Source organism: Heteronotia binoei, chromosome 18, assembly GCF_032191835.1.
Source record: "Heteronotia binoei isolate CCM8104 ecotype False Entrance Well chromosome 18, APGP_CSIRO_Hbin_v1, whole genome shotgun sequence".
Taxonomy (NCBI): Eukaryota; Metazoa; Chordata; class Lepidosauria; order Squamata; family Gekkonidae; genus Heteronotia; species Heteronotia binoei.
Genome location: NC_083240.1, coordinates 30,244,578 through 30,267,958, shown reverse-complemented (window position 1 = coordinate 30,267,958; position 23,381 = coordinate 30,244,578). Strand labels below are relative to the sequence as shown.

The 23,381-nt window shown below is 47.6% G+C and overlaps 2 protein-coding genes across 2 annotated transcripts in view; both read right to left on the bottom strand.

Annotated features, from left to right (window-relative positions):
* SPNS2 (SPNS lysolipid transporter 2, sphingosine-1-phosphate) overlaps nucleotides 1-3,696 on the bottom strand; it is a 150,412-nt gene extending 146,716 nt beyond the window's left edge. The window contains exon 1 of the mRNA XM_060258891.1: nucleotides 3,186-3,696. Coding sequence (XP_060114874.1) covers nucleotides 3,186-3,510 — 325 coding nt within the window. The 5' untranslated portion in view covers nucleotides 3,511-3,696. The remainder of the gene's footprint in view (nucleotides 1-3,185) is intronic.
* Nucleotides 3,564-23,381, bottom strand: part of LOC132587365 (protein spinster homolog 3-like) — a 131,226-nt gene continuing 111,408 nt past the window's right edge. The window contains exons 14-15 of the mRNA XM_060259642.1: nucleotides 7,553-7,631; nucleotides 3,564-4,175 (exon numbers count right to left, since the gene is read on the bottom strand). Of these exons, the coding sequence (XP_060115625.1) occupies nucleotides 3,564-4,175; nucleotides 7,553-7,631 (691 nt within the window). The remainder of the gene's footprint in view (nucleotides 4,176-7,552; nucleotides 7,632-23,381) is intronic.

The following is a 23,381-nucleotide window of genomic DNA, read 5'->3' as shown; positions in this document are numbered from 1 at the left end:
AGGGGTGGCCAACGGTAGCTCTCCAGATGTTTTTTTGCCTGCTACTCCCATCAGCCCCAGCCAGCATGGCCAATGGCTGGGGCTGATGAGAGCTGTAAGCAGAAAACATCTGGAGAGCTACCATTGGCCACCTATGCCCTAGAAGGCCTGTATTCTGGGTGGCAAGGCCAAAACCTCACCACTGCTGCTGTCCCCAGCAACCAGCATTCAGAGGTGCACCACCCCTGAACGCGGAACTAATTTAGCCATCATGGGTAATAACCACTAATGGACTTATCCATCCAGGAATCCTCTTTTAGAGCAATCTAATCAAGCAGACCTCGGACCTGGATGGTCCTGGCCAGCTCAATCTTGTCATAAGTTGGAAGCTAAGCAGAGTTGGCCCAGGGTAGTTCTTGGCTAGGAGACCGCCAAGGGAAACCCAGGGTTGCTCTGCAGAGGCAGGCAATGGCAAACCACCTCTGCATGTCTCTTGCCTTGCAAATGCCATGAGGGATCATCAGAAGACAGCTGTGACTTGACAGCACTTCCCACCACCAAGCGAGTGACCATTTCAATGACACCTTGCAATGTCGTCGATAGATATGTTAACGGTGTGCGGTGTTATTGCTATTCTATCTCCGACATCAGGAGCACATGGTGCAGGGTCTCTGAGAGCGAGCTCTTCTGGGGAGGTTCTTCTGACCCACCCTGCCCGGCAGGGTACACATCTTATAAATATGGATAACGTTAAATATGCGCATGCCTAAATGCTTGTTGCAAGCAAACGGCCCCCTCTGCTCCTGATGGTGGGAGCAGCCCTGCCTTTTACTGAGCAGCTGGATAAGCAACTGGCCTGGTTCCATTTGGCAACCGCCTAAAACTTGAGGATGGGTGAATTTTTATCAGCACTCTCAATAAGCTAAATTAGTTCAGTCCTAAGCACACTGGGTGCTCTTAGAGAAACACAAAACATTACAGGAGATGCTATATAGTGTGACTGTCTGGCCCAGGGGAAACTCAGGCCCAAATTTAATTGTGAACAGTCTTGGGAAGGCAATTTCTCTCTGGTTGTGCTACCTCACGGGGCTGCTGGACGGGATTATATGTTGCTCCAAGCTTCTCAGGAGTGGGGCAGGATGTACAAGCCGTTAAACACACAGAATATGAATGCGCAGAGCTGTTGCCACAGTCCAACTAAGGAGGAAATGCACACTTCTGTCTCATTCTGGCATGCAACAAGCTTGCAAGGTAGGCCGAAGGCATTTTATCTGGCCAGTGGGGAGCCCCCACCCTGGTCAGCTGTCCACTAAATGACGCACTGTTCCAAACAGATGCAGAAACATTGAACCATAACACTGTAAAGAGGGGTGCACAATTTCCTCTTGGAAGTGCACAGTTTTTAAACACTAGGAGACTCTTTTTGGGGAGTGGGAGAAATAGACACACGAGCACCTTCATTCTTCCTATCCCCTGGCACAGGGGTGGCCAAACTGCGGCTTGGGAGCCACATGTGGCTCTTTCACACATATCGTGTGGCTCCCCAAAGCCCCCACTGCTTTGTTGGGTGGCTTGGAAAAGGCAGTTGTCTGTTTAAATCACTTCTCCAAGTCAAGCCAGCTGGCAGCTTGGAGAACGCATGTAAAGTTAAAGTGGCTTTCTTTCTACTTCCCCATCTATTTGCTTTCTTCCTGCCTGCCTTTCAGCTCTCAAACGTGATGTTTATGCTGTGTGGCTCTTACGTTAAGCCCTGGCATGTTTTCCCTTCTCCAGGTAAACACCAGAATCCCAGCTAGAAAGGAGTTCTGCTTCCAGGCTTCCCACTAGTGCTCAAGAAAAGCTTCCAAAGACAGAAACCAAAACCTCCATGCTGTTTGGGTTTCAGATAACTGGCCAGAGAGGCAAGGTAGAGATAAGAAAGTGATCTTCCTATAAGTGACACAAACCATATTTCCCAGTAAACAGGAAAACAGAGACAATGCTGTGCCGAACCCTAGCTTTTTAAAGGGCCTTTCATCTCGAAGCAGCTGCACCTGTGATCTTTGGAAAATCCAGATAGCCAACAGCAGCTCTGGCCCTTTCTCTGTTCCGCTGCACCCTTCCCAAGAATCTGGGATTTGCAAATGCACCAGTACTTCTCAGTGGTAGTGGCCAGAGCTGCGGAAACGCGTTTGCTAAGCAATCCCCCCCCCCAAGTCTGATTGCTAAACTGAAGGCAAAAAGGCATCCTGAGAAATGAGCACAATTCAAGGCAGGAGGAGAAACAATGCCTCCAAAACCAGACTAATTCTACAGAACCATTTTGACCTAAAGTACTGCAGTTCAGCCATTGTCAAGGAGGGGAGTGCGTATGCAGAAAGAGAGGGCTGCTTCCTAGCATCTTTCCAACCTGCCTTAGGCTTTTAAACAGAGAAGCAGAGAGAATATTTTGCCTCTGAAACCAGCCTATAACCAACCTGCCTAGAGACAGGCGCACTTCAAGAATATATGAAGCTGCCAGCAAAAAAAAAAAGAAAAGAAAGGGGGGGGGGTTCATCTTAAAAGATTCTGTATTTCTGAATCATGCCCCCTTCTGCAGAGACACTGCTCCGGGCATCTCCTAAAGCACATCCAGAAGGATGCCAGGTTTCCAGGCGCTAAAGAGACACCACTGGCTCTTTCCCTGGCCAGACAAGCTTTTGTATGCAGGTCCCCGTTCTAGCCAAGAGAGCTGCTATTTCTAACAAGCAGAACAGCATGCGGCAGAGCCCGAGCAGATGGAAGCAGGCAGACTGATCGCCGGGGAGGGATGGAGAGAAAAGGGGGCGTTAGCACCCGGAGCGAAGAGGACTGAAATGGGGAGGGGGGGGGAGAATCAGCAAGAGGGGAAATAGGAGGGATGGAAGAGGAAAAAATGGAATGGAGGAAGAAAAATGAATGGGGGGAACAGGCCTCAGGCAAAAAGCGAAAGAAAGAACGGGAAATGAAAAAGACAGCAGGATAAAAGAAAAGAATGAAGGAAATATAAGATTGAAAAGGAGAGGGGGAAAAGGGAGGGAAGAAAGATATACGGACGGCCACACTCCCGCAAATATTGCTGATTGAAATATAATAGCACTAACAATAAGAAGAAAAGAGGTTGAAAGGCAGTCAGCAGAGCACAATGACAGAAGGGAGGGAGAAGGGAAAGCCCCAGCAGGAGGAGGAGGCGAGAGGGTCCCACTCACCTGCCACGGTGTACCTGTCCAGGTAGTTCAGCACATTGCCCACGCTGAGGATGCCGGCGGCGGCCACGCGGGCTCTGCCCAAGCTGGGCGCCGCAGCTGCCTTGGAGCGCTCGGCGCCGGCTGCGCTCTTGGCCCCGCAGGGCGCATGGAGGGCGCCGGAGAGGGTCTGCACCTCGCCGCTCCGCCCGCAGCAGCCGCCCCGATCCCCGCCGCCGCCTCCTCCGTCGTCTTCGTCCTCGTCGTCGCCGGCCGCCGAAACGCGGAGGCGCCCGCTGCAGCCGGGAGGGCCGCCGCCCGACGCACCGTCGCTCTCCAAACACATCATGAGCCGCGGCTGGGGCGGCGGTGGCAGAAACGCACCTGCTGCCCGGCCGGCGATCAGCGCCGCATCTTGGGCTGCCCGGGCTCGGCCGCCTGGTTGGCTGCCCTGGCGGAGCTGCTCCGCCAGGCAGAGCCGACAGGGGGCGGCCCAGGCTCCGCCCCCGCCGGGCTGGGGCGCCGCGGGGGGAGCGGGCCAAGGAGCGCGCCAGGAGCGGCCGGCCAAGGCCACGCGGCGGGCCTCGGCGGCGCAGGAGACGAAGCGGTCGGGGGGCGCGGCGGCCCAGTAGCTTCGGCTCGGCCCCGGGGCTGCCAGCCAAGCCGCGCTCGACTCCTGGGACATGTCAGCTCCGGCCCGGAACATCGTGGCGGCGGCGGCGGCGCTTGCTGCCGAGGAGGGAACGTGCCCGGCTCATACTGCAGTGCTGCGCGCCTCGGCGTACGCACGCCTGCTGCCTCTTTCGGCACAAATCCCACGGACTTCGGCTTCCCGGTGAACTTGGAGGCGCGCGCGGGGAGCGGCAGGCGGGGGAGAGGAGAAGCCGCCGTCGGGTTTGCTGCTGCCAAGGCAACGTTTCGGGGGCTGCCGGGGACGACCGCATGCGTGCTTTCGGGGGCGGGAAGAAGCCCGAATATTCCACTCGGCGCGGGCTGCCTTCGTGTCACCGTGGCCTAGGCAGCAGCAGTGGAGGCGGGGGTGCAAGCCAGCTGGGACGCCGGTGGGAGCGGGCCCTATTGAGAGGAGTTTACCTCTGCGTAAAAATTAGGGACGCCAGCCTTCCGGTGGGACACGCCAGGGGATCCCCCGGTATTTCAGCTTATTTCCACACTACAGAGCTCAGTTCCCCTGGAGAAGATGGAGGCTTTAGAGGGTGGGCTCTTTTGGCATTGTGCCCCACTGGGGTCCCTGCCCCCAAATTTCCATGAGCTTCCCAGCCGGGATCTGGCAGCCCTACCTTCACTGTCCCCCTGGCCAGGGAGGACCTGGCAACATTAGTAAATGTGTCGTAGTCTGGTTGGCCGTGCTTTAGAGCAGGGGTGTCAAACATGCAGCCTGGGGGCCAAATCAGGCCCCCTGAGGGCTCCTATCAGGCACCTCCCCCCCAGCAACTGACTGTCATCTGTGTCCTTCTTCCCCACCGTTGCTTCCTGCTGCATCACAGCCTGCTTTGTCAGGCTTGCTCAATTGCACAGGCAAAACCTCTATTTTCTCCATTGGCTGAGGCTCCTCCCTTGGGGAGGAAGGGGGGAGGCAGAGCTTGCTTTGCCAGGCTCTCTCAGTCGCAGAGCTACTGAGCCAAGCCTCCCTTCCTTCTATTGGCTAAGGCTCCTTCCCCTCCTGGTCCCCTGGAGAAGGAAGCTTCCTTTGCTGAGTTCCCTGGATCCCATGGGAGAAATACAAAGAAAACACCTTTAAGACCAACAAGTGCTGATGTTTCTAATCATGTTTTTTTAAAAAAGAAAATCTTTAACTGTGTTTATGCCCTTTATAAAATTTATATCTTTGCTACCTGGCATTACATTTTATGACAGACATGGCCCCGCCCGACAGGGTCTCATTTATGTCAGATTCGTCCCCCATAACAAATACACCCCTGCTTTAGAGCCATAACTGGCTGTGTGCATATTTGGGAGTAAATCCTGTTGCCTTGGCCATGCTTTAAAGCCATGACACTCTTCATGCCCAGTTAGGAGTAAATCCCATTGTGCTTCTGAGTAGATTCACCAAGAATTGTTCAGGTTTTTGGAAGACTTTATGGGGAGTCCCAGGTGAAAAAAACTGGACTTACGAGGAAACAGAGGATTGGGCTGTAGCAGTTCTTGATTGTCTTGTGCTCCTGAGTGTTCCATCAGAGAACTATATTTCTAAGTTAAACGTGAACCATCTGTCTGCGTATTATCCTCCAAGGTGTCATTACTGAAGGGGCAAATCCCATTCTGCTTCTTGGGACTGAGTGGCATGTTGTGATGGCGCTTAGATTTGTGAGTCTGTTCACCTAAGCCAGGTTGTCTGATCCCTGCCCGAGTTCTATTTTTGTCATTCGCTACTTGAATAGCAGAGAGCTGAAACCTCCCTGCCCATTGCATGATTGCTTGGCAAATAGAAATTAAACTGGGATAACCCAAACAGAAGGCAAAAGAAGAAGGGGATGACAAAAGATGAGATGGCTGGACAGTGTTACTCAGGTAACTAACACAAATTTGAGCAGACTTTAGAGGATGGTAGAAGACAGGAGGGCCTGGCGTGACTTTGTCCATGGGGTCGCAAAGAGTTAGACTCAACTGTGCGACTGAACAACAGAAACCCAATGTTCTGTTAAGGTCATGAGAAAACAGGGTTGCGCTTAGCTATAACCATTGCCCATCGAGGGGGTCCTCTGTGCAGGCGCACATTGGGGGATTGTGTGCACAGGCCAACCACAGAAAATATTTCCAAAGTTTTCTAGTAGACCAGAAGCGCCCCTCTTCTGTTTGGGGCTTTCCCACCAAAATGATCACATGACTCAGAGGAGGGGTTCTACTCCCTCAATTCTCTCCATGCTGCTGCCAGAAGCCCAAAAAAACTAAGGTTCCAGAGAGTTGACAGCAGAGCAGGAGGGAGGGATGTGGGCCTACACAGACCACAATGAACAACAGTTACAAGTAAATTCAGGTGGGCAGCCGTGTTAGTCTGAAGTAGTAGAACAAAGTTCAGTGGCACCTTTAAAACCAGGGCTTTTTTTGAGCAGGAACGCAGTTCCAGATGGCTTTGTGTTAGGGGGTGTGGCCTAATATGCAGATGAGTTTCTGCTGGGCTTTTTCTATAGAAAAAAACCCCTGTGTGAAACAATGGTGACATCGAAGGGTGTGGCATAATACACAAATGATTTCCTGCGAGGCTTTTTCTACCAAAAAAGCCCTGTTTAAAACTAACAAAGTTTTATTTAAGGTATGAGCTTTTGTGTGCATGGACACATCCTCAGAGACACTGAAATCTGTGTGTCTGTATGTGAACTGTTAACTTCCATTTCATTGTATTTGAGGATGCATGTGTGCCCACGAAAGCTCATACCATGATTAAAGCATTGTTGGTCTTAAAGGTTACAGGTAAGTGCAACCCCATTTTTCACTCCCCTATGGGGAGACTAGCAAGCTCCCTGAGTGAAGTAGGTGGGTATGAATCTCTCAAAGGACGAGACCACAGAAGACCTTCCTTTCAACAGTTCCTTAGCATCACATATTGACCTTCACCCAGAAGGACATGGTAGCCTGAGTTCCTTCAAGGGTGGGATAAAAATACAATAAGAAACAAATATATTTCTTCCCTCAAAAGGCTGCGAAGGTTGAGAGAAAACCATGTTTACTCTGAGGGGGGGAAAGAGCAGGATAAAAATAGGGAATGGTTATTGTATTTTTGCAGAACGGTGTTATATGACACTGATTCTTATCCTTCCTAATATATATTTAAACCCAGCCATTTTTTCCCCCCTTGTAAGTTCTGGCAGTACATTATTTTGAAGTGTAGTTGAGTCATATTTGTTCTGATGGCAAGAACAATGCAAAAGCCATAATCAAAAAGCAAAACTGAAAATAGAAACCAATAAAAATCTCGCAGCAACTGTGACAGAACATTGGTTATCCAGTTTACAATTCCACAGTGTTCTTCTGTTGGTGCAACAACCAAGAAGAATATTGTGAAATATCAGAAGCAGACAGGGGCATAGCCAGGACATTAAAAGTGAGGTGTTTTATAAAAAGTTGGGGGGCACCCTTTCCCATCCACTGTGGGGCTTTCCGCTTCTCAGATGCTTACTGAGGTAGGGACAAAAGCTGGGGGCTCTGAAAGTGGCCAAGGCAGCAAACCCTAAAACTTTGGGATCAAGAAGGGGTGCACTTTGCATGCAAGCGGGGGGGGGGTTCCTTCCACCCCCCTTTCCCCCACTCCATCACTTTGCAGCCAGCAGCTCCATCTCGGGAGAAAAAGCAGGCTGCACCCCAGAGGACCCCCTGGAAGCCAGGGGTCCCTGCCCAGAAGTCAGGGGGCAGCCCCCCTCCCGGTGGCTACAGACCTGGAAGCTGATGAGTGTCTGGTCCAGCATCTCTTGCTCCAGTGCACAAATGGTCACCTGGATGAGGACGTGTGTAAAGCTGCACACCACAAAAAGAATAAAAATCAGCATCTGTTCTTAAAAAGAATTTTAAAAGCATCAAGCACTAGAGTGGTGGTTTGAGTGCTGGGCAGGGTCGCTGTCAGCATACCCTGAGGTGGAACAGCTGCTTGGGCTCAGGGTTTCTGGCAGGGCCCACTGCCCTGGAGCCCCCAACCACCACCACAAGTTGCCAAGGAAGGAATGGGGGTGCTTCTGGCAGGCACAGTGGTGGTGTTCATATCTACGCACTACCAACACCATTGGGAAGGGACATCCAGCCAGTAGGAAGGTTCACAAATGGATAACACAGGCAGATGCAGATGTGGGCAGGCTGGAAGGAAGGCATGACAGGGTCCTGGGGATGGTCAGAGGAAGAGAAGGTTCCAGAGCTTGGAACCAGCCTTGGTGCAAGGCTGGGATCTGGGTTCAAATCCTCATTCTGCCATAGATGCTCACTAGGTGACCTTGAGCCCCTCATTCTCTCTCAGCCAAACCTAACTTACAAGATTGTTGCAAGGGCAGAATAGAAGAGGGGAGAATGTCGAACACAGCCCCTTAGAGGAAGGGTGAGATAAAAATGTACTAAAATTAATAAGCATAGGACAGCATAACAGGACAGGCAAACGCTACATTAACATCTGAATTATAAACTAAAAATCAATTGAGACAACAAATCTAAATGGTCTGTAAACTCCCCACACCTCCAGTACACACACGGAAAATCAATAATTTGCAAATACTTGGGCAAATACTTTAGCTTGGTGGCCCAAAGGTAGCAAATTATATGCATTATGGATGCAGAGGAAAGAAGAATACACTTTTCTACACAGCAAGGCCAGAAGGTCAGGCTATGGAAGCGATAGCCAGAGGTATGTTACATTCTGCTGTAGAACACAAACCACTCCAGAATCTCACCAAAATATTATCCAATTAGTGTGGGTGCTGCCCTTTCCTTTACAGGGGTGATGAACACCAAGATCAATTAAGTACACAGACCTCTAGAAGGGATGATTACTTTCATAGTGAGTGAGAAATTCCCAGAATCAATGAAGCTCGAATTTGTTAAGGAATGAACTACAACCCCGCAGTTTCCCTTTGGATCCTCTCATGGAAAGTTGTTTTTGTTTTGGATTTTTATATGTAGAATGTCATGGTTTTTAAGATCCGCAGAATGTCTTTGGAGACTGAACTACACCCTCATTGGTTTTAGTGTTTAATTTTGTGCATTCTGTTGGCTTGTTTGCCTGTTTTATAATGGCGGTCTTCGTTGAATCCAGAAATTCAGCATGACCAATTGCCCCCGATATCACCACACTGGAGAAAAAAAGCTGAATTTGTTGGATTACCACCAGTAACAGAAGCTGCACACAAGCCCTACCAATGAAGCAAAGGGGGCATAAACAAATATTATTCTCCCCCCCCCCCCCCAATATGTACTAGTCTTTTTGCTCAGCCTTGCCTCTGTTTCAAAAGGAAGACCCTGATTTTTCCTCTGCCGTGGTCTGGCTGGGTTGCCTCAGCCCCGCTCGCCTGTCTGCACTAAGGGTATAAATAATAGCTGCTAGCTTTACAGTGTTAGATTAAGCACTGGAAAAAAGGATAATCTTTTGTATTTACATATTCCTTAAAATAATTGTGTCCCGCCTTAAAAAGGTAAAAGGTAGTCCCCTGTGCGAGCACAAGTCATTTCTGACTCTGGAGTGACGTTGCTTTCACAACGTTTTCACGGCATACTTTATACGGGGTGGTTTGCTATTGCCTTCCCCAGCCTTACCTCGTGGTTTAATGTGCCATTTTAGGCTTTTCCGTCTCACTTCTGCCCAATTCTAGTTGTTGCTCTGCTTCAATCCTGATTTTTTTTTCTCTTTCAGACTCTATTTTCACCAGTTCTTTTTTCATTTTCATAAATTCTTCATCCTGACTAGGATTTTCCTCAGTGGTTGCTTCCTCTCCCTGACGATTGCCCTAAAACTTCTTTAGCTTTTTTTTTTTGGGGGGGGGGGGTGTTTGACATTTCTGACAGGAATTCTGTGGTAATTTCTTACAAATGTATAAAATATTATTTTAGTTTATATATGTGGTGGGACAAACTAGTTGTGGGTTTTATTTTCATATCACAGTACTGTCAACAAATATGACAGACCCTGTCCTTTTCCCTCCCTCAGAGGCTAGATTTTCCCTCCATTTTTCTGTCTCTTCACAGGCATGGCAGCCCCGATGGTAACGTATTCTTCTCCCCTGAATAAACCTTGGCTGTCCCAGCCCAGGAACCTAAGGGAAGTGGCAGGATCACCATTTACCTTAACCACTGAAAATTATAGTTGAGACACTTTTAACTTTCAAATATAAGAAAAGATTTCATTTAACATCAAGGGAAAAGGTCAGGTGAATTCACAGGTTGAAACTAGTGAGATAAAAACAGGATATGCACAGACTTTTGTTCCTCTGGATCAGGCTAAAGAGTTTCTTAACCTTTTTCACAGTTTATTGAAACTTTATATTGAGGGGCTTTTGTTCCAGGATTTTTCCTCAACACTCCATCACACTTTCTTTAGTATCGCTATCCCTTAAACTCTTTTGGCTTCCCAAAAGGTTGGTGCCAGGAGTCATTTAGTAGAAAAGGAGGTGCTGGAGCTCATTAGCACAACTCATTAGCACAACTCATTTGCATATGCCACACACCCCTGACATCACCGGAAGATGGACTAGATGACACTAGGGGTCCCTTCCAAGTCTACAATTCTTTATCAGTTCATCATCTACCTTAAAATGCTTCTTGAATTATAATTGTCATAATAAAACCTTACTCCCATCATAGTTTTTAAATTACTTTCTCCTTTCCATCTGCCTGTTTCATATGTTTTGGTTGGAAGACCTCCAAGGAATACCAGAGGCAGGATGCAGAGGCAGGCAAGCAAGCCACCTCTCTGAAACATTCAAGCCCCACTAGGAGTCTCTAGAAGTCAGCCATGACTTCCAGACACACTCATGCACACACACATAACACAAAATTAAAAGATGCAGTTCGTCACACATGGGTTCTGGTTGATGCCAAGCGGGTGACTTTAAGTGGGCAACAGCCAGTAACTCAGCCTGAAGACCACAGCTGATTCAAGAGGCACACTGGAAAAGACAGATGGGGGATCCTGAGTTTAGGGATTTAATTTTGATTGGCATTTATACCCTGCATTTTCCCCCAATAGAGGCCCAAAGCGGTAACATCATTTCCTTCTCCGTATTATCCTCACAACAACCGTGGGAAGTAGGTTAGGTTGAAAGTGTATGATTGGCCCAAGGTCACCCAGCAAGCTTTCATGAAACCCAGGTCGCCTAGGTCCTAACCTGCATTCTAACTGCTACACCATGCAGGGTTTCCTAAATAGCAGCAAGATGTACACAAGGTGTTTCTATTTCTCATACCAAAGAACTTCTACTAAGAGGTTGCCGTTTCCCCTGAATCCTAAATTCCAGCTGAAAAATTACTGATGACTTTCGGCATAGAAATGCCATCCCGTAGCAAGGAACCAACTCTTGCTGCAAGGAACAACATGTTTAATCTAGCAATCTATCCTAGAAGCACCATTTTTGTTGGTCTATTTACATTGTTCTCAGTGGGACACCAGTGTTCCAAGCAAAATTGCTTTTGTGGTCTCATTGCAGATCTCAGCAGAGACGACAATCTCCTGCGGACCACATCCTTGGCACGTGTGCAGACCCCCACGCCCTGCCTCTGCTTGGGGGGAAAAGGGGGAGGGTAGCTGACTTCCAACTGTGGGTAGCTTTAATTTCCCAACCGTGGCGTATGTGCATTTAAGTATAACCAAAAGCATTCCATCTCTTAAAAGCTGCCAAATTCTTGGACATGTAATTAAGTACTGTTCAGGAATCTCATGCAGAGAATTACGTAGGAATGATTCGGCATCACCCTCTCAATGAAGGCATGCCAGCTCCTCATGGGAACTGAGCAAACACACAGCATTTCATAACTAACAATGGCCAGGGTTTGGAAAGAGTCTGTGAGAAGCGAATTATAATACTGTCCACAGATGGGCTGTGGCTGGCTGGTAGAGCTGGTGCTTTGCATGCCAGAGTTCCCAGGTTCACATCTTGGCAATTCCAGGTAAAAATTCAGATAGCAGTTGTTGGTAAGACCTTTCTGTGCTTGGAATATTGAAGACCTGGTGCCAATAATGTTGGGGTAGAGTCTGGGCAACTTGGGGGCAGATTGGCTCTTTGGTGAGAGTCAGTTTGGTGTAGTGGTTAAGTGTGCGGACTCTTATCTGGGAGAACCGGGTTTGATTCCCTACTCCTCCACTTGCATCTGCTGAAATGGCCTTGGGTCAGCCATAGATCTGGCAGAGGTTGTCCTTGAAAGAGCAGCTGCTGTGAGAGTCCTCTCAGCCCCACCCACCTCACAGGGTGTCTGTTGTGGGGGAGGAAGGTAAAGGAGCTTGTGAGTTCTGAGATTCGGAGTGGAGGGTGGGGTATAAATCCAATATCATCTTCTTCTTGAGCTTTCTAGGGAAGTTTCTGGTAAACATGCTTGGTAAACTCAAGACTTAACCGGTGGTGTTAGAGCCAGAGAGGGCATTTGTTGTCATTGTGACTGGTTTGATTTGAGCCATGTTGGCTGCTAGTTCCTAAATTGCTTTAATGCCCCGGTCCTCTTCTGGAGCTGCTTCTTATCCAGATGGACCATAGCTCAATAGAAGACCATGCAGAAGGCCCTGGGGTCAAGTTCCAGGACATATAGAAAAAAAAAAGCCAGGATTGGGAAAGACCTGTCTCTGTTGGAGACCCTCTGCCAGTTACATGGCGTAGCTAGACAGAGTGAGTCGGTGTAGGGTGGCTACACTTCTCTGGAAGAAGCTTCACAGAGGTCTACTATCCTAACGTGTGAACGCCATAGATGTCCTTCCCCTACCCCCCCATCTGCTTTGATTACTTGTGTTAAAGAATATTTCATAAGCTCAGAAGTGGGTAGAAGGTTCCTAAGGCCCCCCTCACCTCTCTACCCACCACCAGGCAGGCACTCATGCCCTCCTTTTGCCCCACCCACCTGTATGCTCCCCTGCTGCTTGTGTGTCCTCCCCATGGCTGCTCACAAGCTTTCTCACTTCCTATGCTCCCAGTTGTCTGCAGCCCTTTCCCAGTGACCCTGGACAGTGAGTGCAACAGGGAGGATGGATGGTGGAGTGCTAGTAAGTAAGTCAGAGGGGGACGCTTGGCAGCAATGAACCCTGTGTCACCTCTCCTTGCAAGGTAGTTGGCAGCCAGGGAGAAAGTAGGCCCAAACACTTTTCATGTGATATCACTCCAAATAACTATTAAATCTAACACACTATCTAGCCTAGCAATGACCCCAAAAGGAATGCCAGTCAGAAGACCAGCCTGAGAAACTATTTGGAAGCGAACCTGAGGATGGAATTGCAAACAACTCTCTCCACCCATAAAAGTAATGCATATTTTATAACAATGGATTCCTCAGGAAAGCAGCACCCCATTTCTAAGTAACCTCTTTCATCCCTTATACTGGCTCCCCCTTTGGCACATCTACCCTTGTTAGCATAACACCTGGACGTGGCACCCATCCTGTGTTTCAGAGGCCATCAATGCACAGCAACAGCCATATCCTAGCTCCAGGAGAGCTATCAAGCTCTACTCAATTAATAGAACCAGAGAGTGACATTCTGTTCTTTTATCTACCTCCAGAAGAACCATCAAACATTTGTCCCAAGTCTTTGGGCAGTTTCCAGTAAATACATTAAGCTATTGTTTTTGTGGCAAAACTTAGACTATATTTATATCCCACTGAAGCAGGCTCAGGGTGGCTCACAACTTGTCATAGCACTTCAAGGTATATGTTTCCTATCAATATCTGTGCTCAGGCCTGTAGCTACAAGGGGGGGGTCTGTGGGAGCACTACCCTTGACTTCCACGGGACCCTCCAGGATGCAACCTGCCTCCCATATTTGGCCATGGCTGAGCTGGCAAAGCATCATCAGTGGCAGCCAGAGCTGGGAGAGCTGAGCAGGGCACAGGCAATGTTCCCTCTAAGCTGCGGAGGCTTGTGAGCAAAAATTCTACTTTGTGAGCTACTGGCATTAAAGTTGTGAACTACTGCATAAATTAGTTTGCTCTAGGGCCATTTTTCCTGAGCTGAGACAAAAATGTGTGAGCTGGAGGCTAAAAAATTGTGAGCTAGCTCACACTAACTCAGCTTGGAGGGAACACTGGGCACAGGGCACTGCAGCCGCAAAAGCACCAGGTAGAGAGGAGGGAGGTAGAGGAAGTCATGTGGAATGGGCTGAGGAAGGAGAGACAGATGGAGCTGGTGGCTGCAAAGTGCCAGGGTGAGGGAGAGGGAGGTGGAAGGAAACCCCCCTGCTTGCACGCAAAGTGCAGTCCCTTCTTGACCCCAAAGTTTTAGGGTTGGCTGCCTTGACTGGCCACTTTCAAAGCTTCCGGCTTTTGCCCCTGTCCCAGAAAGCTTCTGAAAAGTGGCAAGCCCTGCAATGGATGGGAAGGGTGCCCCTGATTTTTAAAATAATAATAATAATAATAATAATAATATTTTATTTATATCCCGCCCTCCCCGCCGAAGCAGGCTCAGGGCGACTAACAACATTTAATACAATAAATTATACAATGGATGGCTACGCCCCTGCGTGCACTCATCTCCAATATGGGCGTGCTCTTCTTAATGTCGGCTTCACTCTCTGTGAAGCACAGGTTGCTTCTCTCTCCATGGACTGGTAAATGTCACTGTTGAGACACCCTCACTTTCACCACTCCTCCCTTTTATTTCCCTCTTAGCTAGCTTGTGTGCATATTCTGTGTGTTTTTATGTGTGTTTTTGCCCTGTTATCATTTGTCAATAAAAACACTTCCAGTTGAACATCTGACTGGTTCATTTTGAGAGTTCTGTGAAGCGAAATCCTGGTACACACAGGTGGAGATCTCATGTTACCCGCCTCTCACTAAGCTGATTTTCCTCAATAAAGTATTAAATAACCAATTAGGGTAATACCTGGGCCCAAGCAGATGCCCCTACTTCAGAATGTGCTGATGCTGGCCAGAGACAACAGAAATGGTAACTATATGAAAAATGCAGGTAGAACAATTTCAGAGTTTTGGAAAGGGAACATTTGTCAAAGGTACTCTGTTTACCTTTAAGTACAGGCTGCGCTGCTTTAATCAAATAGACCCATTGACTCCTGTAGGGTTCAGATGTGGAGAAAGTCAGTAAGTATATCTTTGGAAACTGCAAGGCGTCATCCACTTCCTGGAGAGCTAAGCCAGCAAAACGGTTAGGAATACCCAGAAATACTAAGAATACTTGTCAGAAAACCCTCAGGCCATCTCTGTGGCTTTTACAGGGCAGGCTACTCCATCTGAGTTCTGCAGATCAATGTTTTTTATTCTTTTAACTGCTTGGCAGTGTTGATTTGACCCATTTGGTTTGGAAGCCACTTTAAAACGAGTTTCTCAAGGTCCTAGAATGAAGGGTTTGGGTTGGTTTTTTTAAACAAATTGTTCCGAACCTCTTCTGCATGGGAATCATGATATTGACTTTATAACAGAGTTGGTACCACGTTTAGAGAGTTTGGTTTCAATTCAGCAAGCCTGCCTGAGCACTGGCAACTACAGCAAGAAATACGGTCCTAGAGCAAACCATGCAGTATCTCGCAACTTTAATGCCAATAGCTCACGAAGTAGAATTTTTGCTGAAAAGATTTCATAGCTTAAAAGGGAGCATTGTTGGTGACAATCAAAGGGAGACTTGTAGTTCACTAAGGTTCTCCTACCTTTCCAGCTGTAATCAAGCATGGAGGCTACACCAGTTGACAGGGCCGGATTAACAATTAGGCCAAGTAGGCACTGGCCTGGGGCCCCCACACTTTTAGGGGCCCGGGGCTGGCTTTCCCCTCCATTCCCTCCCCCACTTGCAGCCCTCCCAGCCTGCACGCGCAGCCAGCAACTGAGCCACTCTTTGCCCAACTTGCCTGGTGCGGCTGTTGCTGGTGTGATAGCCAAGTTTGCCTCTCTCTGCCTCTTCCTAACAGCTTTGTCAAAGGGACTTTTGAGATGGTGCCTGCAGGCCGCAGTAGGGGTGGCAGGTGGTGGGCCAGGCTCTCTGAGATAATTTGAAAGGGGACGCCCAAGATTTTGGCTGCCTAGGGGCATCCACAGGGTTTAATCTGGCACTGCCAGTTGAACTTTTCCAAAGCCAGCAGAACAGGAAACTTCTGCCAAGGAAAGAACTGGCCACCTTGTTTATTGGCCACAACAGTGAGATCCAAAGCAGTATACAACAGCTTCCTTCCTTGCTCCATTTTAGCTTTACAACAAGAACCTTTTGAGGTAGGCTAGACCAGGGGTCCCCAACCCCCGGGCTGTGGACCAGTACCGGTCCGTAGCCTGTTAGCAACCGGGCTGTGAGTTGTATAATTATTTCATTATATATTACAATGTAGTAATAATAATAAGACGACGACACTGAAGTTATATCCTGCCCTCCACTCCGAATTTCAGAGTCCCAGAGTGGCTCACTATCTCCTTTACCTTCCTCCTCCACAACAGACATCCTGTGAGGTGGGTGGGGCCGAGAGAGCTCTCCTGGAAGCTGCCCTTTCAAGGACAACTTCTGTGAGAGGTATGACTAACCCAAGGCCATTCTAGCAGCTGCAAGTGGAGTGGGAAACCAAACCCAGTTTTTGCCTGATGTCCACACACTTAACCACCACACCGAACTAATAGAAATAAAGTGCGCAATTGTATAATCCCGAAACCATCCCCCACCCTGGTCCTTGGAAAAACTCTTCCACAAAACTGGTTCCTGATGCCAAAAAGGATGGGGACCACTGGGCTAGATGATCTTCCATAGCAGAGCGGGGATTTGAACTTGGGTCTCCCAGATTTTTGTCCAACACACTCACTGCCATACTACATCAGAAAAACACCAGGAAGTATACATCTCTGCTGCATTTTCCTGGCTATGAAAAGAATGTTCTGTTTCCTGTTTTGTTTTGTTTAGCCTGCCAATTCAAGGAAAGGAACTGGGGATGGCAAGTTATGTCTCGTTGTCATGCACTGCTTATGAATGGCAGGAAAAACATGAATTACCACAGCATTCAATTAGATCCTACGACCGTAGGCCTCGTCATTTGCAAAACGTTATTTTTAATGCACTTTCTTATCAAGGTGCCAGAAAGTTTAAAAAGTGTGGAAATCGCAGCCAAGCAAAAGAGAGCAAAAGACAAAAAGGCACAATGCAGAAGTGTGAATTCTGCCAGATGTGCTATTTTCTCTCTCTTTAGCACATGACATCAGCTGGCCTCTTTCCAGCCTTCACCCGGTTGCTGTGGGATTTTCCCTCGAAACTGGGATATTTGGGTCTCCTTCATTCTTTTTTTTTTTTTTCCAGTCAGAGACTTGCTGCCAGTCATACACAGCTGCCATGTATTGGATGAGTCCTTTGATTCATAAGCTCAGCCTCTTCTGTTTCAGAGATTGTCATCCCCTGGAACATGGGTGGTCAAACTTGCTTAATGTAAGAGACACATAGAAGAGACATAGAATAAACGTCAGATGTTTGAGAGCCACAAGACATTAACAAATATTACATACACTCTTTATTAAAATTTTTAATTCTTTCTTTGTACAGAAAGAAAAAATGTGCATGTATGCACTTTACAACACAACCATGCTAGAAGGCGACTTAAACAAAAAGCAAAAGCTGGGAATAACAATCCCCATAAAACCAGCATAGGAAAGGTTAGGGTTTGTTTGTTTTTTTGCGCCAGCAGGAGAAAGAAACACACATGTACCATACAAATCACTGACCTATTATGCATCTCTCTTTGCCTTGACACCAAGGTTAATAAATACAAGAGCTTTGAAAATAAGAGGGAACCCTGTGCTGCTCTCTCTAGTTCTGTTCCTTCTTTCAGGGGCTCCCTTGGCTCTTGTGCTTGCTCTTTCCCCACTCTAGGACTCAGGATGACCTCTGTGGTGCTTGCAAGCCTTCCTGTTTTCCCCTCCTTCCACGTCACACATGGTGGAAATAGTTGCCTATCTATGGGTCAGTGCTCTCAGGCTGACTGAGGTCCCAATGCTAAGCACACAAGGTCAGATCTCTGTTCAGAGGCACTGGCAACCCTGCTGGGTAGGTCTAGCAACCTCCAGGTGGGGCTTGAAGCTCTCCCAGCATTGGAGCTGATGCTCCCTACAAAGATCAGTTTTCATACAGAAAATGGCAGCTTTGGAGGTGGACTCTGGCATTGCATCCTTACAGAGTTCCTTCCCCATCCCAAACTCCACCTCAAATATTGAGGAATTTCCAAAGCCAGAATTGGCCACACTACTACTGGGGCAAGCAGTGCAAGAAGTGGCAACAAACTTGGCTTCTGCTTCTGATTTGCTTCCAAACCCGCACAGCCACCAGCAGCATCCAAGAGATTCTGCCCAATCTGCTTGGATTTGACTTGCTCCATCCATGCCTGGCCAAGCATAACATCACCACCAACTCCAGTATACCTAACCAGCATCTTCAAAAGTAAATTGAGGGGGAGAGCAGTGGGTCATAACTAGTTTGCTTACCTCTAGTCTGCTCTGACTGGCAACAGTTCTCATGGAGTTCAGGCAGAGAAAGGTCTGTCCCAACCAGAGTTCCCTCTAAGCTGAGTTAGTATGAGCTAGCTCACAGTTTTTTAGCCTAAGGCTCACACATTTTTGTCTTAGCTCAGGAAAAATGCCCCCAAAGCAAACTAATTTATGCGGTAGATCACAACTCTAATGCCAGTTGCTCACAAAGTAGAATTTTTGCTCACAAGACTCCACAGGTTAGAGGGAGCATTCGTCCCAACCCCTGTAACCCGTTCAGTTGGAGATGACAGGGATTGAACATGGAGCCTTCCGTGTGCAAAGCTCCCCTTACTTCACCTGGTGGTGTATCACTTTCTCCAAGCTCTCACGGGTCTTGAAACAAAGATTTTGTTTCAAAGAGACTCTCACCCAGCAATTTGCTTCCATGGAGAGAAATTGACCATCATTAAGTAACATTAAGGAGGGCCGGCCCTAGACTGTCTGGCACCCTAGGCAAGTCGAACTTCTGGCACCCCTCCCCCTTGCACTAATATCATCAAGTCACATGAGGGCACCTAATTTGGCACCCCAGAAGGCTGATGCCCTAGGCAATCACCTAGTTTGCCTAGTGGCAGGGCCAACCCTGTAAAGAACCAGGTGTGTGTGTGTGTGTGTGTGTGCGCTGTTGCTCAGTGGTAGAGCATCTACTTGGCATGCAGAAGGTCTCAAATTCAGTTCCCAGCATTTCCAGTTAAGTTTCAAGTTGTGGTGTGAAAAACCTTAGCCTGAACTCCCAGAGAGCAGCTGCCAGTCAGAGTAGACAATACTGACTTTGATGAACAAAGACTGATTCATTATAAGGCAGCTTTGTGTGTTCTTTTGTATACAAAGTTCCAGGTAACCCCTCTTGGTCCAAGGAAAACCCTAACAGCAAAAGCCACATAAGGACATTTAAGACCAACCCAAAAGGTAGCACAGTCTTTTAAACAAGTTCTTAATTCCCACCAGATGCTACTTCAGGCCAACTTGTAGGGGCAGACACACTTGTCATGGTTTTCACATACCCACTTGAGCTAGACCAAGTAGTAAGTGATATGTGAGATCGCCACCTAAGACCCTGAAGCGTTGCTGCCGGTCAGAGTAGACAATCCTGACCTTGATCGACCAATGGTGTGACTCAGTATAAAGCCGTTTCACAAGCATTCAAGAGTCACAGCTCCGTGGTTGAGCATGTACTGTACATGACACAGGCCCCAGGTTCAGTCCCTGGCATCCGCAGTTAACAGGATCAAATCATACATGATATGAAAGTCCTGACCCAACTATGGGTCTGACTCGGTCTATGACAGTCATTCATGTCAATGTTCCAAGGCTGTCCTTTCCTGCAGCCCTGCTGCAACCCTACTGCTCTTCCCGCTGTTAACACAAAATCCGATTTCTTAATGTTAGACTATTTCAGTTATTCTCAGGGCATTTTTTGAGCAGGAACACACAGGAATGCAGGATGTGTGGCCTAATGTGCAAATGAGTTCCTGCTGGGCTTCTTCTACAAAAAAGCCCTGGTTATTCGTAATTTAAAACAAAGCTCTAAGATTAGAAGGAACACATAGGGCATGACCAAATACAGTTTTGCACAATTCAGATAAATCATGCACCCCAAAGTCCTGAAATATGCTGCAAATGTGTGCCAACTCAGAAGGATGACATCTGGAGGCCTGGTGTGGGCTGTCTCTCCCTTGCCCGCTCAGCCGAGTCGCAGCATGGGGGTTGATATTTACTTCGCCCTGGCCCTTCTGTTCTCACTAGGCATTCTGGGAGTCAGCCAGGCAAGTCCTCCTAGGCTCTGACCAGCTGGGGTTTAAATACCCTCCAGCTGCCCTGGCTGGCCTTGCCTACCTCCCTTAGTCCTAGGAGACATCCAGGCTCCGCCTCCCCAAGCTCTTGGCCTGCTCCTGTTGCCATGGCACCCAGCCCACTATCCAGCCCTTGTGGCCTTCCTGTCTCAGGCCTATTAGTATTATCTTTTTATCTCTGTCAGCCGCAACGACACTTGCTGCAGTGCTGTTGTTGTGAACTCTCCTTGGTGCTTTTCTCAGGCAGAGGAGAGCCTGAAGTCAACCCCAGACACACCGCAATGAAGAAAAAATAGATATTCAAAACTGAAAGAAAATGTTCCTCACCTAGGGCGCCGCTTGGTCTAGGGCTGACTGCTCGCGAAGGTATATATCCGAGGGCACACTTCCTGCCGTTGATGAAATGGACAAAGCTCCACAAAAAGCTTTTGCCTCAGCATTTCTTTCAGTCTTGTACGTACCACATAACTCCATTTTGTTTTGTCTGTGAGAGACTAACCCAAGTCTGTCGTACTCAGTATAAACCTAAGAGTTCTTATAACTGCATAATTAATATATGTAGGGAGAAATAAAGAAAGTGCACAATAATTATATTCGGGGTGGGGGGGGATGAACAAAATGTAAGAGAACTGAAGGATGTCCCGAACAGGGTTGAGAAATTCTGGATATTCTGGTGAGGGGAGGGAACTCACTGTACATTGTCATCAAGTCATCAAGGGAAGGGATGGTGGCTCAGTGATAGAACATCTGCTTGGGAAGCAGAAGATCCCAGGTTCAATCCCTGGCATCTCCAACTAAAAAGGGTCCAGGCAAATAGGTGTGAAAAACCTCAGCTTGAGAACCTGGAGAGCTGCTGCTAGTCTGAGTAGACAATACTGGCTTTGATGAACCCAGAGTCTGATTCAGTAGAAGGCAGCTTCATATGTTCATATGCTTCAGTGGAAACCTAATTAACTCTCTGCATGATGCTTCTTACAGTTAAAGTGACAGCCGCTAGTTTAGATTATTATAATATGTGATGATTCAATATATAAGTGATTGGTTTTCAAAATAATCATGAGACTATGCTTAGGTGTGCTAAAATGTAAATGATAATACTCATTAATTTCCCTTCAGTGAGATTTAAAAACATGTTTAGCACTTCCATTGGCAATTACAAAGCAGTGATTCTGCTCTTCTCCCAAGTCAGCCCTCCAAATCTGCTATTTTCTTCTCTGTAGCTGGAGATCAGTTGTAATTCCAGGAGATCTCCAAGCCCTGTCTGGAGGCTGGCATCCCTATCGCCCCCAATCATATTTCTAGCGGGTGTCGGCAAAAGTCATTATTCTGCTCTGCAGGAATTCATGCCGAGTTCATGGCTGGTGCGATTTGTTAAAAGGAATCCTTGTATCTCTGTGGCTTGTCTGACGTGTGATGCGCTAACATCCTTACGCTGAATATCACAGCAGAGCGAAAACCTTCTTGGGAGTGGCATTTTTGAGTTTTCCCCCTTGCTCGGTGATGCCTTTTCACATTCAAACCCATGTATGAAAAAGTCTTGTGTAGACAATCATCGTTTTGCTATATCCAAGTAGGGTCCCCTTAGTCCCAGTGTCCTAATTCCTACAGTGAGTCTAATGGTGTGGTATAGAATGTTGGACGAGAAAGAACTGGGTTTGAATCCTATTCTGCCATCGAAGCTCGCTGGGTGACCTTCAGTGACTCTCTCAGCCTAACCAACCTACCTTACAGGGCGGTTATTGCGAGTGCAGGAAAATGACATTGTGAACTGTTTTAGGTCTCTGCTGAGGAGAAAAAGCAGGGTATAAATATTCAAGCATTAATAAGCACGAAGCTCCCCACCCTCAGTAACTGGTGTTCAGAGGCACGCTACCTCTGAACATGGAAGTTCTATTTAGTCATTGCACCAGATAAACCAATGATACAGGCCCCTCCTCCATGAATTTGCCCTATCCCCCTATTCAGGGTTACTCCAGTCTAAGCCCATTACGAGCTTCTTAGTGATTTAGACAGAAGTAACACTGCCAAGATCACAATGTTAGCAACCTATCTTAGCAGCTATTGCCATTTCCAGCAAAAGAGAGTTCCGCTTATACATCACGCCCAAAGCAATACTTATTTTTGTCTTTAATGCAGGGCTTTTTTTGTAGAAAAAGCCGAGCAGGAACTAATTTGCATATTAAGCCATATCCCCTGACATCACGATTGTTTCACACAGGGCTTTTTTGCAGAAAAGGCCCAGCAGGTATTCATTTGCATATCAGGCCACACCCCTGATGCCAAGCCAGCCAGAACTGTGTTCCTGCTAAAAAAAAAAAAAAAAGCCTTGCTTTAATGGATGAAGATGTCTAATACAAAGTCAGACACGTGGTCTTTCTAGCTCTATATTGTCTCTTCTGACTAGCAACAGCTCTCCAGGGGCTCAAGTTGAGAAAGGCATCTCTGAAGCTTAGCTACCTGAATTCCTTCAAATAGAGATGACAAGCCAGGGGCTGAATTTGGTAAGGAGGCCCACGGATTTCAGATCTTTGCTCTGATCCAGCAGGACTCTTCTTATCTTCTCATATTCAGTGTTTGCTATATAATATGGAATCCTCAGGAGAAAATATCATGGAAGGGACTTGTGAAGGGAAATGATCTTCCCTCTGAAGCAGTATTTGGCATGGGGAGATAGGCACTTCGACGATGAATTCTCTCCACCTCAGATCTATGGAAACAGATGGGAGATGTGACATCTTTTGAGTGGGCTTTTTGCAAGCTATATTTACCAGAAGCTTTCCCTCTTAAATGGAACCGATACGCCCAGGGATGCTTTCTGTAAGAGAACATTCCTTTCAAAAATAGCATGCCACTGACTGTATTCTTTATAGTGGATTAATCTTTTCACTGATTGAGGCAAAAGCAAAGACAGGAATTTGAGGGGAAGGTGGAAGAAGTGGATGTGGTACACTGTGAGACTTTCAACTTTGCAATTAGGTCTCTGATGGGTGGAACATCCAGATCTTGCAGGGGTCTCTCAGAGCTGCTGGTATCAGAACTTGCAAATAATGTTGCTTCCCTGGGGGTGGGGGTGGGGGGGGGGAACCAGAGCAACCATCTATAGCAGGGGTTGCCAACGGTAGCGCTCCAGATGTTTTTTTGCCTACAACTCCCATCAGCCCCAGCCATTGGCCATGCTGGCTGAGGCTGATGGGAGTAGTAGGCAAAAAACATCTGGAGAGCTGCCGTTGGCCACCCCTGATCTATAGTTGTTCTCAGAGCAGATTCTGTTGTTCTCCTGTCGACCATTTTCCTGCACACCAATCCTC